Source organism: Palaemon carinicauda, chromosome 18, assembly GCF_036898095.1.
Source record: "Palaemon carinicauda isolate YSFRI2023 chromosome 18, ASM3689809v2, whole genome shotgun sequence".
NCBI lineage: Eukaryota > Metazoa > Arthropoda > Malacostraca > Decapoda > Palaemonidae > Palaemon > Palaemon carinicauda.
This window is the reverse complement of record NC_090742.1, coordinates 12,093,795-12,111,294: the sequence shown is the minus strand read 5'-3', so window position 1 is coordinate 12,111,294 and position 17,500 is coordinate 12,093,795. Positions and strand designations below refer to the sequence as shown.

At 33.0% G+C, this 17,500-nt stretch overlaps 1 protein-coding gene across 3 annotated transcripts in view; it reads left to right on the top strand.

Annotated features, from left to right (window-relative positions):
• The window catches only part of LOC137657609 (palmitoyl-protein thioesterase 1-like), a 376,665-nt gene extending 359,722 nt beyond the window's left edge, over window positions 1-16,943 (top strand). The window contains exons 1-7 of one of the 3 annotated variants that reach the window (XM_068391967.1): window positions 9,563-9,714; window positions 10,429-10,535; window positions 11,939-12,066; window positions 12,862-13,002; window positions 13,768-13,873; window positions 15,002-15,172; window positions 16,066-16,939. In XM_068391967.1, coding sequence (XP_068248068.1) covers window positions 9,621-9,714; window positions 10,429-10,535; window positions 11,939-12,066; window positions 12,862-13,002; window positions 13,768-13,873; window positions 15,002-15,172; window positions 16,066-16,191 — 873 coding nt within the window. In that variant the 5' untranslated portion in view covers window positions 9,563-9,620 and the 3' untranslated portion in view covers window positions 16,192-16,939. Of the gene's footprint in view, window positions 1-9,562; window positions 9,715-10,428; window positions 10,536-11,938; window positions 12,067-12,861; window positions 13,003-13,767; window positions 13,874-15,001; window positions 15,173-16,065 lie in introns of those variants that run through there. The other 2 variants (XM_068391968.1, XM_068391969.1) reach the window with 2 other exon arrangements.
• Window positions 16,944-17,500: the final 557 nt, after the last annotated feature.

Here is a 17,500-nt window from a genome sequence, read left to right as displayed (position 1 = left end):
GTCATTTATTTTTCTTATGTGAAAATAAAGGCAATCAAAGCTTTATTTTTCTCCTGTGAAAATATAGAATGTGTATATCTTTTTATTAAGATTATTATTATTAACAGCATTATTCTTTTTATTATTATTATTATTATTATTATTATTATTATTATTATTATTATTATTATTATTATTATATTTTTTATTTATTATTCATTATTTCAATTTTCATTATTTATATTATTATTCTCTTTATCATTTATCATCTATTATTTATTACTTATTATTATTATTATTATTATTATTATTATTATTATTATTATTATTATTATTATTATTACAACATTCCTGTCATCAGTTATGAAGTAGAATAAATATCGTAAGCTTAATATTATTTAACAACTAAATATCATTTAAAGTTGTAAAAAATCCTTATATTGGAATTTTAACCAACGTAATTTATTATAATTTCCATGTAAACGTACACTTCCAAAAAAGTATTAAATATTTTTTTCAATTAATAATCAACCGACGAGTCATCCCTTAATTGAAATATTCCATTTGAGTTTTTGGGAAACTAATGAATCGCTAAAACTCAAAAAGATCACTTCATTAAGGACGTCATGTGTCTATCAAGAGTGTTCTTTGATTAATCAGGCAAAAGTTGTGTGAAATTACCGCAGATTAATATTGCTCAATGCATCACGGGTTAATATCAAAAGCTCTCAACTTCGAGTATGCTCGCTTATATCCAGCGGAGATTATTCAGCGCAATTTTCCAGCAAGTATTAGTATTCAGGGCACACAGTCTTTGCTGTCCTGTTTTGGATTTATAATTGGACTGGCTCATTCAAGCTGCTTAGACTCGGGTTTTAATGAGCTGATGAGTCTTATACCACTTCATGATTCATTTCACATTTCATTTCATTTTATTCATGACAGAAAATTATGTATTTATTCATTTATTTATTTATTTATCTATTTATTTATTTCCTTATTTCCTTTCTTCACTGGGCTATTTTTCCCTATTGGAGCCCCTGGGCTTATAGCATCTTGCTTTTCCAATTAGGGTTGTGGCTTGGATAGTAATAATAATAATAATATATATTTGTTTAGTTATGCATGTGTTGATCTAAGAGTATTGTGGGAAATATTTTTTTAGTCATCTATTTTTCAATAATGTTTTTAAAAATAAAGATTAGATAACTCATTAGAATATTTTCGAAAATAGAGATTAGATAACTCGGTAGAATATTTCAAAGGAAAATGAAGATTAAATAACTCGGTAGACTTGTTTAAAGAAAATAAAAATTTGATATTCTAATAAGATTCTTAAGGTAAATTAAGATTATGTAACTTAGTAGAATTATTTTTTAAAGGAAAATGAAGATTAGATAACTCAGTAGAATTCTTAAGGAAATAAAGATTAGGTAACTCATTAGAATATTTTTGAAAATTAAGATTAAATAACTTAGTAGAATATTTTAAAGAAATTGAATATTAGGATACTAACCATTTATGTATATGATTAATGTCCAAGACACTCTACCCAAGCTATAACCTGGAAGGGCCAGTCAACGGTCGTTGATGACTGAGTGGGTAGACTCACAGGCTCCCTCAAAACCCTCATTACTAGCTCACAAGGGCTGTGTGCTTGAAGAAACTCCAAGAAACTGTCGAGCTTCATCAGGTCTCGAATTCCTGACTCACGGAATGTGAGTCGGGGACGTTTCTAATAGGCTATCATAGCCATACGGATACAAATGTGGGACTTCCAACTTATCAAGGATTACTTGATACGATTAATTGACAAACAGGGAGTGGGAAGGTTCTGGGGAAATAGCACAGGGAGTTGGAAGGTTCTGGAGAAACAGCACAAGGAGTGGGAAGTTTCTGGGGAAATAGCACAGGGAGTAGGGAGATTCTGGGGAAACAGCACAGCGAGTTGGAAGGTTCTGGGGAAACAGCACAAGGGAGTGGGAAGTTTCTGGGGAAATAGCACAGGGAGTAGGGAGATTCTGGGGAAACAGCACAGCGAGTTGGAAGGTCCTGGGGAAACAACACAGGGAGTGGGAAGGTTCTGGGGAAACAGCACAGAGAGTTGGAAGGTTCTGGAGAAACAGCACAAGGAGTGGGAAGTTTCTGGGGAAATAGCACATGGAGTAGGAAGATTCCGGGGAAACAGCATAGCGAGTTGGAAGGTCATGGGGAAACAACACAGGGAGTGGGAAGGTTCTGGGGAAACAGCACAGGAATCGAGAGGTTCGGGGAAACAGCACAGGGAGTTGGAAGGTTCTGGAGAAACAGCACAAGGAGTGGGAAGTTTCTGGGGAAATAGCACATAGAGTAGGGAGATTCCGGGGAAACAGCATAGCGAGTTGGAAGGTCCTGGGGAAACAACACAGGGAGTGGGAAGGTTCTGGGGGAAACAGCACAGGAATAGAGAGGTTCCGGGGAAATAGCACAGGGAGTTGGAAGGTTCTGGAGAAACAGCACAAGGAGTGGGAAGTTTCTGGGGAAATAGCACAGGGAGTAGGGAGATTCCGGGGAAACAGCACAGCGAGTTGGAAGGTCCTGGGGAAACAACACAGGGAGTGGGAAGGTTCTGGGGAAACAGCACAGAGAGTTGGAAGGTTCTGGAGAAATAGCACAGGGAGTGGGAAGGTTCTGGGGAAATAGCGCAGCGAGTTGGAAGGTTCTGGGGAAACAGCATAGCGAGTTGGAAGGTCCTGGGGAAACAACACAGGGAGTGGGAAGGTTCTTAGGAAACAGCACAGGAATCGAGAGGTTCCGGGGAAACAGCACAGGGAGTTGGAAGGTTCTAGAGAAACAGCACAAGGAGTGGGAAGTTTCTGGGGAAATAGCACATAGAGTAGGGAGATTCCGGGGAAACAGCATAGCGAGTTTGGAAGGTCCTGGGGAAACAACACAGGGAGTGGGAAGGTTCTGGGGAAACAGCACAGGAATAGAGAGGTTCCGGGGAAACAGCACAGGGAGTTGGAAGGTTCTGGAGAAACAGCACAAGGAGTGGGAAGTTTCTGGGAAATAGCACAGGGAGTAGGGAGATTCCGGGGAAACAGCACAGCGAGTTGGAAGGTCCTGGGGAAACAACACAGGGAGTGGGAAGGTTCTGGTGGAAACAGCACAGAGAGTTGGAAGGTTCTGGAGAAATAGCACAGGGAGTGAGAAGGTTCTGGGGAAATAGCGCAGCGAGTTGGAATGTTCTGGGGGAAACAGCATAGCGAGTTGGAAGGTCCTGGGGAAACAACACAGGGAGTGGGAAGGTTCTTAGGAAACAGCACAGGAATCGAGAGGTTCCGGGGAAACAGCACAGGGAGTTGGAAGGTCTGGAGAAACAGCACAAGGAGTGGGAAGTTTCTGGGGAAATAGCACAGGGAGTAGGGAGATTCCGGGAAAACAGCACAGCGAGTTGGAAGGTCCTGGGGAAACAACACAGGGAGTGGGACGGTTCTGGGGAAACAGCACAGAGGGGGTGGAAGGTCTGGAGAAACAGCACAAGGAGTGGGAAGGTTCTGGGGAAACAGCACAGAGAGTTGGAAGGTTCTGGGGAAACAGCACAGAGAGTTGGAAGGTTCTGGGGAAACAGCACAGAGAGTTGGAAGGTTCTGGAGAAACAGCACAGGGAGTGGGAAGGTTCTGGGGAAACAGCACAGAGAGTTGGAAGGTCTGGAGAAACAGCACAGGGAGTGGGAAGGTTCTGGGGAAACAGCACAGAGAGTTGGAAGGTTCTGGAGAAACAGCACAGGGAGTGGGAAGGTTCTGGGGAAACAGCACAGAGAGTTGGAAGGTTCTGGGGAAACAGCACAGAGAGTTGAAGGTTCTGGGGAAACAGCACAGAGAGTTGGAAGGTTCTGGAGAAACAGCACAGGGAGTGGGAAGGTTCTGGGGAAACAGCACAGAGAGTTGGAAGGTTCTGGGGAAACAGCACAGAGAGTTGGAAGGTTCTGGGGAAACAGCACAGAGAGTTGGAAGGTTCTGGAGAACAGCACAGGGAGTGGGAAGGTTCTGGGGAAACAGCACAGAGAGTTGGAAGGTTCTGGGGAAACAGCACAGAGAGTTGGAAGGTTCTGGGGAAACAGCAAAAGAAGTGGGAAGTTTCTGGGAAATAGCACAGAGAGTTGGAAGATTCCACGGAAACAGCCAAAGGAAATGGTGATTGATTGTTTGATCTGGAGTTTTCTGGCATCCTGACATCTGAGGTCATTGACGCCAATATCATTTGTTATAAATAAAGAATAAAAGGAAACTCAATTTTAAATCATAAAAGCGAAGATGTAATAATCAAATTTAAATAGCTTTCAGAAGACCTGCTTCTTAAATAAATCTAAAAATACCGCTAGCATAGAACGACACATCATGTCCAAGAATTTTGGGCTAGGATGAACCTGCCATATTAGGTTTTGGGAAAACAACACAGGGAGTGGGGAGGTTCTGGGAAACAGCACAGGGAGTGAGGAGGTTCAGGGGAAACAGCACAGGAGTAGGGAGTTCTGGGGAAACACAACAGGGAGTGGGGAGGTTCTGGGGAAACGGCACAGGGAGTAGGGAGGTTCTGGGAGACAGCACAGGGGATGGGGAGGTTCTAGGGGAAACAGCACAGGGAGTGGGAAGGTTCCGGGGAAGCAGCACAGGGAGTGAGGAGATCATTCAACGCAGGGAAAACATTGTAGCTGCATAATGATGTACAAGTTAAAATGAATTGTACATTCATAGAAAAGAAAGTGGTAAATAAAGTAAGGTAGAAGGCTAAACAGTGGATGCAGTACGAAAATATACAACCAATACACACTTATGTGCTCTCCTCTCTCAGAATATAATGCAGATATACAAAAGTTATGAATAGACCGAATTCATGTTAACAGATTTGTGTTGCGTGAAGCTTCAAAGAGCTCTAAGCATCAAAACCTCAAAGTTATCAGATCTCTAGGCTTCTACAAATTCTGTTCATTACCATAGTCCTCACAACGAATGAATAATTCAAAGCATCTATTATTACACTTGATGTAAAATGCTTTGTTTCCTTTGGAATATGCTATAGGGATGTCAGAGACTGAATATTTATGCCGCTTATTATACGAACTTCCGGTTCTGTCTCTCATATGCAAACTCTGATGTGTTTCTGATGAGCCAGAGGAGAATTTGGGAGGCTGACATTAAAGTCCTGGATTACGTTTAAGATCAGTTTTCTTGTAATAGGACTGATTTCATATCTTGAAAAAGTTGCCGTATTCAAGATCAGTTTTGTAGTTACCAAGACTGATTTTCATATTCTTGAAAAAGTTACAATACTGATTTTTCATATTTTTGAAAAAGTTGCCGTATTCAAGATCAGTTTTGTGGATACAAGTCTGATTTTCATATTCTTGAAAAAGTTGCCGTATTCAAGATCAGTTTTTGTGGATACAAGTCTGATTTTCATATTCTTGAAAAAGTTGCCGTATTCAAGATCAGTTTTGTGGATACAAGTCTGATTTTCATATTCTTGAAAAAGTTGCCGTATTCAAGATCAGTTTTGTAGTTACAAGACTGATTTTCATATTCTTGAAAAGTTACAATACTGATTTTTCATATTTTGAAAAAGTTGCCGTATTCAAGATCAGTTTTGTGGATACAAGTCTGATTTTCATATTCTTGAAAAAGTTGCCGTATTCAAGATCAGTTTTGTGGATACAAGTCTGATTTTCATATTCTTGAAAAAGTTGCCGTATTCAAGATCAGTTTTGTGGATACAAGTCTGATTTTTCATATTCTTGAAAAAGTTACCGTATTCAAGATCAGTTTTGTGGATACAAGTCTGATTTTTCATATTCTTGAAAAAGGTTGCCGGTATTCAAGATCAGTTTTGTGGATACAAGTCTGATTTTTCATATTCTTGAAAAAGTTGCCGTATTCAAGATCAGTTTTGTGGATACAAGTCTGATTTTCATATTCTTGAAAAAGTTACCGTATTCAAGATCAGTTTTGTGGATACAAGTCTGATTTTCATATTCTTGAAAAAGTTGCCGTATTCAAGATCAGTTTTGTGGATACAAGTCTGATTTTCATATTCTTGAAAAAGTTGCCGTATTCAAGATCTGTATTGTAATTACAAATCTGTTGTTCATATTCTTGAAAAAGTTACAAAACTGATTTTTCATATTTTGAAAAAAGTTGCTGTATTCAAGATCTGTATTGTAATTACAAACCTGATTTTCATATTCTTGAAAAAGTTGCCGTATTCAAGATCTGTATTGTATTTACAAATCTGATGTTCATATTCTTGAAAAAGTTACAAAACTGATTTTTCATATTTTTGAAAAAAAGTTGCGTGTATTCAAGATCTGTATTGTAATTACAAACCTGATTTTCATATTCTTGAAAAAGTTGCCGTATTCAAGATCGTGTATTGTAATTACAAATCTGATGTTCATATTCTTGAAAAAGTTACAAAACTGATTTTTCATATTTTTGAAAAAAAGTTGCTGTATTCAAGATCTGTATTGTAATTACAAACCTGATGTTCATATTCTTGAAAAAGTTGCCGTATTCAAGACCAGTTTTTTAAATATAAGACTGATTCTCATCTTCTTGAAAAGGTTACAATATTCAAGATCAGTTTTGTAGTTACAAGATAGATTTTTATCTTCTCAAAAAAGTATTGCATTTATTTACTCGCATTTTCATGTTAATTTCACACGAAAGATAATAATACGGATAGGAATTCAATATATATATATATATATATATATACTATATATATATTATATATATATATATATATATATATATATACATATACATATATAAATATATATACATATATAACTCGGCTGTTATTGGAGTGTTACCACAGCGATGATGGTTAACTTGCAAACATACACACATACGCACACACACATATAAACACACACACATACTGTATCTTCGTTAAACCCACTTAATTTGGGGATATCTTCTAACATAAGTAAATAGTATACGCGACCCGCCAATAATAATGGATAATTATTTAGATATGCATACACACGCACACATATTTGTATGAGATTGTGTTTTCCGAGTGTACCCTCCGGATAGCCCCTTTCACCAGGTTATGACTACTCTCCCTCCCCACGACCCAAGGGAGGGGGAGAGACCAAGTAGATATACATCTAGCAATGTCACTGAGAGAGAGAGAGAGAGAGAGAGAGAGAGAGAGAGAGAGAGAGAGAGAGAGAGAGAGAGAGAGAGAGAGAGACCGTAATTTTACCTTACATAGTTATCCTTTTTTCACGGTTTGGTGAGCGTAATATCACTACTTTACGTCAATATATCGGGTTTTAAAACGGTAAAAATCCTGGAGTAAATGCTGCCAAACATTTGCCGTTTCTGATGTAAATCTTTAACCGTGTAAGGAATTAAAAGCTCAGAAGAAATAAAGAAATAATCGTAAAAAAAAGGAAGACTGGAGAATATTGAACGAGTTGTGTCTACGCCGCTATGAAAGGTGATATATCTTATTTCCAGAACTGTAACTTCAAATAAGAAAGGTTTCGACCCACATCAGAGAGTTTGAAGGAAGAGGAAGGTTAAAAGAGCTGGTACTAAAGCTTAGACTAGTTCCTTTTGTATTGTTCACCTTATAACGAAACAGTACAAGTGAATGTTCACCAAGGAATAAAGCATACCTATTTCCAAAATATTACAAAAGGGCCCCAAAAATGCCTTACGATGACAAACTTCAAAAAAATTGAGCAATTTTCTATGCTACAAGGACAAAAAGTTTTAACCCCAAAAAACTTTTTATTTTTGCGGATACACAAGTTAGGTCAAAAGACAATGCCTCTGAAAGCCGAAGTTTTGAAAAAAAAAAAAAAAAAAAAAAAAAAAACTTATTGAAAACAAGTATGCTTATTATAATTTTCTTTTCATAACTAAGAATGATGTTTTGAGAAAACCATGTAAGATCAGACTTCTTTTGCAGATAAATAATTCACGTCATAAAACAAAGATGCTGAAAACCAAAGTTCTGAAGAAAAACAAAACTTATTAAAATTATGTATTGTATATAATTATCTTTTAATAACTAAGATTAATATTTTGTTAGAACTATATAAGATCAAACTTTTCCTTTTGTAGATAAACACTTCATGTCTAAAAAAAAAAAAAGGTTAATGAAAACCAAAGTTTGGAAAAAACGACTTATTAAAAAAGGATGCATTGTATATAATTTTCTTTGAATAACTAAGATTGATATTTTGTTAGAACCACATAAGATCAAACTATTCCTTCTGCCGATAAACAAGTCAAATGAACTATACTCAATTTTTTTTAATGAGGCACATTTGCACTGACTCGCAGCGGTACCCTTTTAGCTCGGAAAAGAGTCCTGCTATCGGATTGGTTAGAATGATCCGAGTGAAAAGGACGTCCCAGCGAGTCGGTGCAAATCTGCCTCACTAAAAAGAATTGACTATAGCTGGAAGATGTTCAATATTTTAACATGTAGATCCTAATGGCAACAACCACAACGCCGGAAAAAATGAAAACTTTAATGAAATGTCCATAAGAATAAAGATAAAAATAACAATAAAAATTATCAATCATTACTATTTTTATTGTTATTGTTATTGCTACCGTTATTGATAAATCATTGAAACAGTAATTAAAACTCACACATTTAATTTATGTAAATTAGATTTACGTGCACCCCCAAGATCCTCCAAAATCCACCCCCCCCTCTTTTGTTATAGATTTTTATCTATACTTGAATATCAGAAATGTTTCCATGAAAATTTCCATTACAAAAATAGGTCTCTATGTCGTTTTATAAGTATACCCCAGGTGATTTGAAACCAAATTTTGCCCGAGAAAAATACAGGACACATCAGTTTTGTGCTCAATATGAAGAAAACTTTAAGTACATAGTATATAGTATATGAATATTATATGTTTCCTGTAGACAAATACAAGAAATTAGTGATTTGTAATAAAGGTGAAGCCGAAAAGACAGAATCGGAAGAAAAAAAAAAAAACAACAAAGATTGAAGATATTGCCATAAACTACTTTGCATTATATATAAGGAAACAGATAGAATAATGTGCCTGAGTGTACCCTCAAGCAAGAAAACTCTAACCCAAGACAGTGGAAAACTATGATACAGGGGCTATGGCACTACCCAAGACTAGAGAACAATGGTTTGATTTTGAAGTGTCCTTTTCATAGAAGAGCTACTTACTATAGCTAAAGAGTCTCTTTTCATAACGATAAAAATTAATCCAAGACAGTGGAAGACTCTGATACAAGGGCTATGGCCCCACCCAAGACTAGAGAACAATGGTTTGACTTTGAAGTGTCCCTCTCCTATAGAAGAGCCGCTCGTCATAGCTAAAGAGACAGTGGAAGATTATGATACAGGGGCTATGGCATCACCCAACACTAGAGAACAATGGTTTGATTTTGAAGTGTCCTTCTCCTAGAGCTGCTCGCTATAGCTAAAGAGTCTCTTCTCATAACGATAAAAATAACAGTTGGCAACTCAAGGGTCTACTCGTGGTATAAGACCTCTTGAAATGTGAATACCATCTTCAGTCACTCCTTGAACGGTGCAAGTTCCTCATCGTGAACTCAGCTAAGCTCTTGAAGAGTTAATAAACAAGATATGAAGTGGATTGGATATATTGCCATCTTATTTGCTTCTTCGTCGGTCTGTAAGGGCGAACCATTCACTCCCCTGGTGATGTGGCATGGGCTCAGTGAGTATCAAGGGTGAAAATCATTACGTTTCAGTGTAGTTTTTAAATATATTATCCCTGTTGGAACCCTTGGGGTTATAGCTGTTGTAGGTTAACAGCAATAATAATAATAATAATATAGGCTTAATTAAATGTTTTATATTATTGATGGGTTCACGTGATAAAAATCACACTCCTCCAAATATTGAATCAGAAATGTGTAAAAGATATACTGCCAATATACTATATATATATATTATATATATATATATATATATATATATATATATATATATATATATATATATATATATATATATATATATAATATATATACATATATATATGTATATATATAAATAAAGTTCTACCTCATACCGGGTTCGAACCCTAGCCCCTTCATATGAAAGGCCAGGTCGCTTCCAACCATGCCACCAGGTTGGAAGCGACCTGGCCCTTCATTTGAAGGGGCTAGGGTTCGAACCCGGTATGAGGTAGAAATTTATTTCTATTTAGGCACGATATTGTGTTGGGTATCATCCATACGTGTATATATATATATATATATATATATATATATATATATATATATATATATATATATATATATATATATATATATATATATATATATATATATATGTGTGTGTGTGTGTGTGTGTGTGTGCACAGGTATGTATAATCATGAAATACGATACTAATGAGATATATAAATCTGAATTATCTTTTATATAGGAGACACGTGCTGTTCCAATCACATGATAGCTCTGAAGTCCTTTATTGAAATGTATAAACCCGGCATTTATATTAGGAGTATTATGATTGGCGAGGACATTGAAGAAGTAAGTATGAGTTATTGATTTTTTTTTTTTTTTTATAAATTTGTTAGCATTTATTCAAAGCATTACTTTCATTAAGATGTTTTTGTTTCAAAGTTGTACAACAAAATGGATTTCACTTTATATTTTATAGGTATTCTATGATGCATGCATTATATATCTGAATTTATTGTATGCATTATGCATCGGTATTTATTGTGTACTCATTTAAAAGACATTTCTTCCTTAACTGTAATTTCAAAAAGTTAATTACATATAAATTCAAAATATTTTTTTATAAATCAATCCTTCAGGTCTTTCATTTTCATTTTGACTTCGATTTTCTTGTATTAACATTCAATGATTAATTCAGTTTTCATATTTTTTTTAAACAGTTCCAACTCTTCTTGTTTTAAAAATTACAACTTCGTGATCTTATTTCACAGTGAATTTCATAGAACATGAATGACAAAAAAATACCGTACCATTTTGACCTTTAAGAAACTATATAGATGATGATACAATACAATTTCAATTTATATATAATTTATCCATTGTAAATTTATAGTCTCGAAGGATAGAAATCATTCAGTGTTGTTTTTAATTTCATCTCAGAGAGAGAGAGAGAGAGAGAGAGAGAGAGAGGAGAGAGAGAGAGAGAGAGAGAGAGAGAGAGAGAGAGAGTTTTGCAACCTACTGTACATCCCCATATATATATATATATATATATATATATATATATATATATATATATATATATATATATATATATATATATATATATGTATATATATATATATATATATATATATATATATATATATGTATATATATACTGTATATACATATATATATATATATATATATATATATATATTATATATATATATATATATCATCAGCAGTTACTAGTACATCCTAACAAATGCCTCTGACATGTCCTTCCCCTTGCGTGTACACACACACACACACACACACATATATATATATATATATATATATATATATATATATATATATATATATATATATGTATATATATATATATATATATATATACATATATATATATGTATATATATACATATATATATATATATATATATAATATATATATATATATATATATATGCATATATATAATATTATATATATATATATATATATATGTGTGTGTGTGCTTGTAAATTATATATATATATATATATATATATATATATATATATATATATATATATATATATATGTATATATATATATATATATAAATATATATATATATATATATATATATATATATATATATATATATATATATATATATATATACATATGTGTGTGTATGTGTGTTAAAGGAAACAATATACGAGTATATATCAGCTCCTTTGCTGTTGAACTAGTGTCACATCCCAATGTTTACATTGCAGGACAGAGAGTACAGCTTCTACGGAAACTTGAACGACCAGGTTGAAGAGGTTTGCCACAAATTAGCGAGTGATCCAAAGCTTCAGAAGGGCTACCATGCAATGGGCTTCTCCCAGGGAGGTCTGCTTTTGTAAGTACCAAACCAAATACGAAATCATTCTTAACCAAGTGTAATCTCCAGGAGATCACACTATTCTGTCTGGTTTCTCTTCCTCTTGTTTTTGTTAAAGATTTTATAGTTTGTATAGGATATACAAATTTTAATGTTGTTGTTGTTCTTAAAGTATTTCATTTTTCTTTGTATCCTTTCCTCACTGGGCTATTTTCTCTGTTTGGGGCCCCTGGGGTATATAGCATCCTGCTTTTTAGCAAGTAATAATAATAATAATAATAATAATAATAATAATAATAATAATAATATATTGTCAATTCCATCTGTCATAAGTTCTACTAAAATATTTAACAATTTTATTCCTATTTTTAATTTCTCAACAAAATAAAATATTATACAATGACTGCTAATGATTTAATTTCTTTTGATTTGATTATTATACATGAACAAAATTATACACAATCATTTAAAGGTTTAAAGATCACTCATGAATGGCAGAGGCAAGGAACAGTGGAAAGGGCCTAGAGACTGAATATATATACATATGATCAGCGCCCAAGCCCTCTTTCCACCCAAGCTAGGACCAGGGAGGGCCAGGCAATGGCTGCTGATGATTTATCCTGTAGACCTATAGGCTCCTCCAAACCCTTACCCTTAGCTCATAAGGATAGTGAGTTTCTGACACTATAAGAAACTATCGAGCTGGAGCGGGGTCTTGAATCCCAGTCTAGTTGTTCCATCTGGGTTATCTTTGATACCTTAACATACTGTCGGATAAATAGTGACATTCTTTATCTTTCTTATCTTTCGAAGTCGCGCAGTGGCCCAGCGATGCCCTTCCCCTCCAATGAAGAATCTGATAACAATTGGCAGTCCACATCAGGGCATCTATGGCTGCGGCTCAACTTGTACTTTCATCATCCAGTGGTGGTTTCGTCGTTTGGTTTATTATTCGTGAGTAAAAGGACAACTGAATTCTAAAATTTTCTATTCCTTTTTTTTTTGTGATATGTTCATATTTTTAAAACCTTTTTTGTCCAAATGGACTATTCAAGTATTTTATTTACAACATAAAGTTTCAAATTTCAAATTAAAGTGACATTTCCACCGAATTCTAAAATTCTCTATTCATTTTTTTTTTTGTGATATATTCATATTTCGAAAACCTTCTTATCAAAATTGACTATTCAGGTTTTTTATTTACAACATAAAGTTTCAAATTTCAAATTAAATTGACTTTTCCACAGAATTCTAAAACTCTCTATTTCTTATTTTTCATTTTTTGTAATATGTTCATATTTCGTAAACCTTCTTATCAAAATGGACTATTCAGGTATTTTATTTACAACATAAAGTTCCCAATTTCAAATTAAAGTGATATTTCCACCGAATTCTAAAATTCTCTATTCCTTATTTTTCACTTCTTGTGATATATTCATATATTGAAAACCTTCTTATTAAAATTGACTGTTCAGGTTTTTTTTATTTACAACATAAAGTTTAAAATTTCAAATTAAATTGACATTTCCGAAGAACGTATCCGAAACTGGACTACTCAAAATATAAATATCATTAAATATATAATATCCATAGATATTTATTTACATCTCTCACAAATAATAGATATTTTCGAAAAGATAAATGCACACTTTAACCATTTTTTTATATCACTACATTAATTGTTACCAACAATTCAAAAAGATCTTTTCTTTCTTCAAGTCACATTCAGCAGACGTATGTTGTGGCTCAGTACTGGCATGACCCCATCGAAGAGGATAAGTATCGCCAACACTCTATCTTCTTAGCAGATATCAATAATGAAAAGGTTAGTAGAGTTAGTTCTATATATTTTTCAGACGCTTCTATCTAGCAAAAAAAAAATCTACAGATCAATCTGTGCAAGTTATATATTAACAAGTAAATACTTACACCTCCAAGAGTATTTTATATAAATGAATGCGTTTATACTGTATATACGGATTAGGAATATCTGTCTATCTATCTATCTATATATCCAACTATCCATCTATCTATCTATCTATCTATCTATATATATATATATATATATATATATATATATATATATATATATATATGTATATATGTATATATATAACTATATACTGTATATAGAGATACATAAAGATATATATATATATATATATATATATATATATATATATATATACATATAATATATATATATATATATATATATATATATATATATATATATATATATATATATATATATATATATTTGTCTATGTATATGTCTGTACGTAAGAGAGAGAGAGAGAGAGAGAGAGAGAGAGAGAGAGAGAGAGAGAGAGAGAGAGGAGAGAGAGAGAGAGACGGTATCTTGTCATGTACATATTAACTACTTGCGAAAGACTGTCATAGATTAATAGATAAATCAAACAGAAAATTCAATAGACAACTTAAGTAATTAGATTGTCATAAGTCATTAACTTTCTAAGAAAAATAGATAATAATAATCTTATTTACATATCAATGAGTACTTAAATTTCACTTATTGTGCTTGAACCATATTTTTATTAAAAAAAATAGGCCTACAATTTCCAAGGAACAGTAAGTTTATGTACTGCATACATTAGTAAAATCTTATTACCTATGTATCTAGGCAGTCATGTTTATTTGTTTTGAGAGTGCTTTGTATGTGGCTAACCTGAAACAACGAGAGCCTTATGAGACAATGAGGTGAGATGGCTGATAGATTGCAGTAATGAAAACAGTTTCAAGAAAAAAAATATTCTAATAATAACACTTTTAATGATTTTTATTATAGTGATATTAATAGTTTAAATAATGATAATAATCTTAACTACAACGTCGAATAAAGAAACTCTGATTCTAATTAATTGCTGTTTTCTTGTACGCTATTTACATAATAACTATAGCAATAACTAAATCTTCTAATATTTCATTGCAGGAAATAAACGAAACCTACCGAGAAAACCTGCAGAAGCTGGAAAACTTCGTGATGGTGAAATTCCTCGAAGACACGACTGTATATCCGAACGAGTCTCAGTGGTTTGGATTTTACGCCTCTGGTCAGAATGAAGAGGTGTTGCCTCTTCGAGAAACTCGGCTCTACGAAGAGGTTTGTCTCGTACTTTCCAAGATTTTTTATGACTTCCAAGGATCTATTGATGGTGCTGCTATAGTTCCATCATGTTTGGAGGATATTTTGGGTTTTATTAGAGTAAATGAAACAAATTGAGTGTAGTCTTTATAACTTCGTAGAATCTATTCATGGAACAGCTATGTTTCTATTTTTTAGTTTGGAGAATATTTTCTATTTTATTGAGGTAAATAAGACGAATTTATATTTAGTAATTGAGTTATTGTTTTGGTTATAGCAATAACTAGGCAGCATTTAATTATATATATACATATATATATATATATATATATATATATATATATATATATATATATATATATATATATATATATATATATATATATATATATATCCCTATCTATATATAAATTATATATATATATATATATATATATATATATATATATTATATTTATTATATATATATATATATATATATATATATATATATATATATATATATATATATATATATATATATATATATATATATCTTGTATAGTTTTTTGCTTTTGGCAAGTCTGCTTCAAAATGTATAGAATCATATGATACATCATTAAATCATAGTTCGTGGGCCACTCAAAATACAAATGGGTCTCTCTCTCTCTCTCTCTCTCTCTCTCTCTCTCTCTCTCTCTCTCTCTCTCTCTCTCTCTCTCTCTCTGATCATTATATGTAGAATGTATTCATTCTATAAACGTCTAATTCAATAATAAAAAAAAGAAGAAAAATATATTTTGGAAAGAACTTGACTGTAATTACTGAGACCTTCTTAAAATAAGAAATACTCCATGATAGTATTTTTTTTTCCACACAGTAAACTTTTACGTTGTTTCGTTGTGAGCTAATTTGATTTCCGTTCTTTGCAGGACCGACTCGGTTTGAAAGAGATGGACGAGGCAGGCAAACTCCACTTCCTCTCCGTGGAAGCCGATCATTTACGTTTTGGTGTGGACTGGTTTTTTCAAGAAATAGTTAACAAGTTTGTTGTTTGAAAAGGAGTGTTGGCAGAATGGAATAACAGGTGATGACTGATAACTTCTTCGTTAGCAAGTATGTCAGAAAAGAATAACAGGTGATGACTGATAACTTCCTAGTTAGCAAGTTTGTCAGAAGAGAATAACAGGCAATGACTGATAACTTCCTTGCTAACAAGTTTGTTGTTTGAAAATGAGTGTTGACACAATAGAATAATAGGTGATGACTGATAACTTCCTAGTTAGCAAGTTTGTCAGAATAGAATAACAATTGGTGACTGATAACTTCCCAGTTAGCAAGTTTGTCAGAATAGAATAACAAGTGATGATTGATAACTTCCTAGTTAGCAAGTTTGTCAGAATAGAATAACAAGTGATGACTGATAACTTCCTAGTTAGCAAGTTTGTTGTTTGAAAAGGAGTGTGTGTAGAATGGAATAAAAGAAGACGATTGACAACTTCCTAGTTTAACAATAATTGAGAGTCGAATCTAATTAATTACTGAGGGAGCTAATCAGATCTATATATTTTTATTTGGGACACAATGAAACATTGGTAAGTCATTTATTTAACATGTTGACTTAAGTCTTTTTTTTATAGTTTTTATATGAAAGACCTGTTATAATATGGTTGCTGTTCTTATAATATTTTATTATGATTCGTCATTAATTCTTATATAGTTTATTTATTTCCTTGTTTCCTTTCCCCACTGGGTTATTTTCCCCTCTTAGAGCCTTTGAACTTTTCCCACTAGAGTGTAGCTTAGGTATTAATAATAATAATAATAATAATAATAATAATAATAATAATAATAATAATAATAATAATAATAATAATGGGCCAGAGAGTTCTGGAGAACTAATTCAGGGGCTATAGATACTTTATAAGCAATAATTCCCAATAAAAGTAATTATAAAGTATTATATTGTGACCTAACCTTTAATTAAAATCGTGTCCGTAGCATTTAAGATGATCTGGAAATTCTTGATCTTTGACAATAAAACAGACGGGAACAAATAGATGTTATTTGAAATACGCAATTTCACAGTAATTGCATACTTAGTCGTTTACCGTTTCATTATTCATCAATGTCAATTTTGTTGGTATTATTAAATAATATTATATAGACCTTTTAATAATAATTTGAGAATGACGTGTGACCTAACAAATCATCTGTCGCATTTTCATTTATATGAAAGTAAATTTTATGATCATTCGTAGAATAGTAATGTTTGAGTTTATGACAGTGGTAGTTTAAAGGTCGCTCATGAATGGCAGAGGTAAGGGACAGTGACATTGCCTTATCAAGCAGGACAGTGCCTTAGAG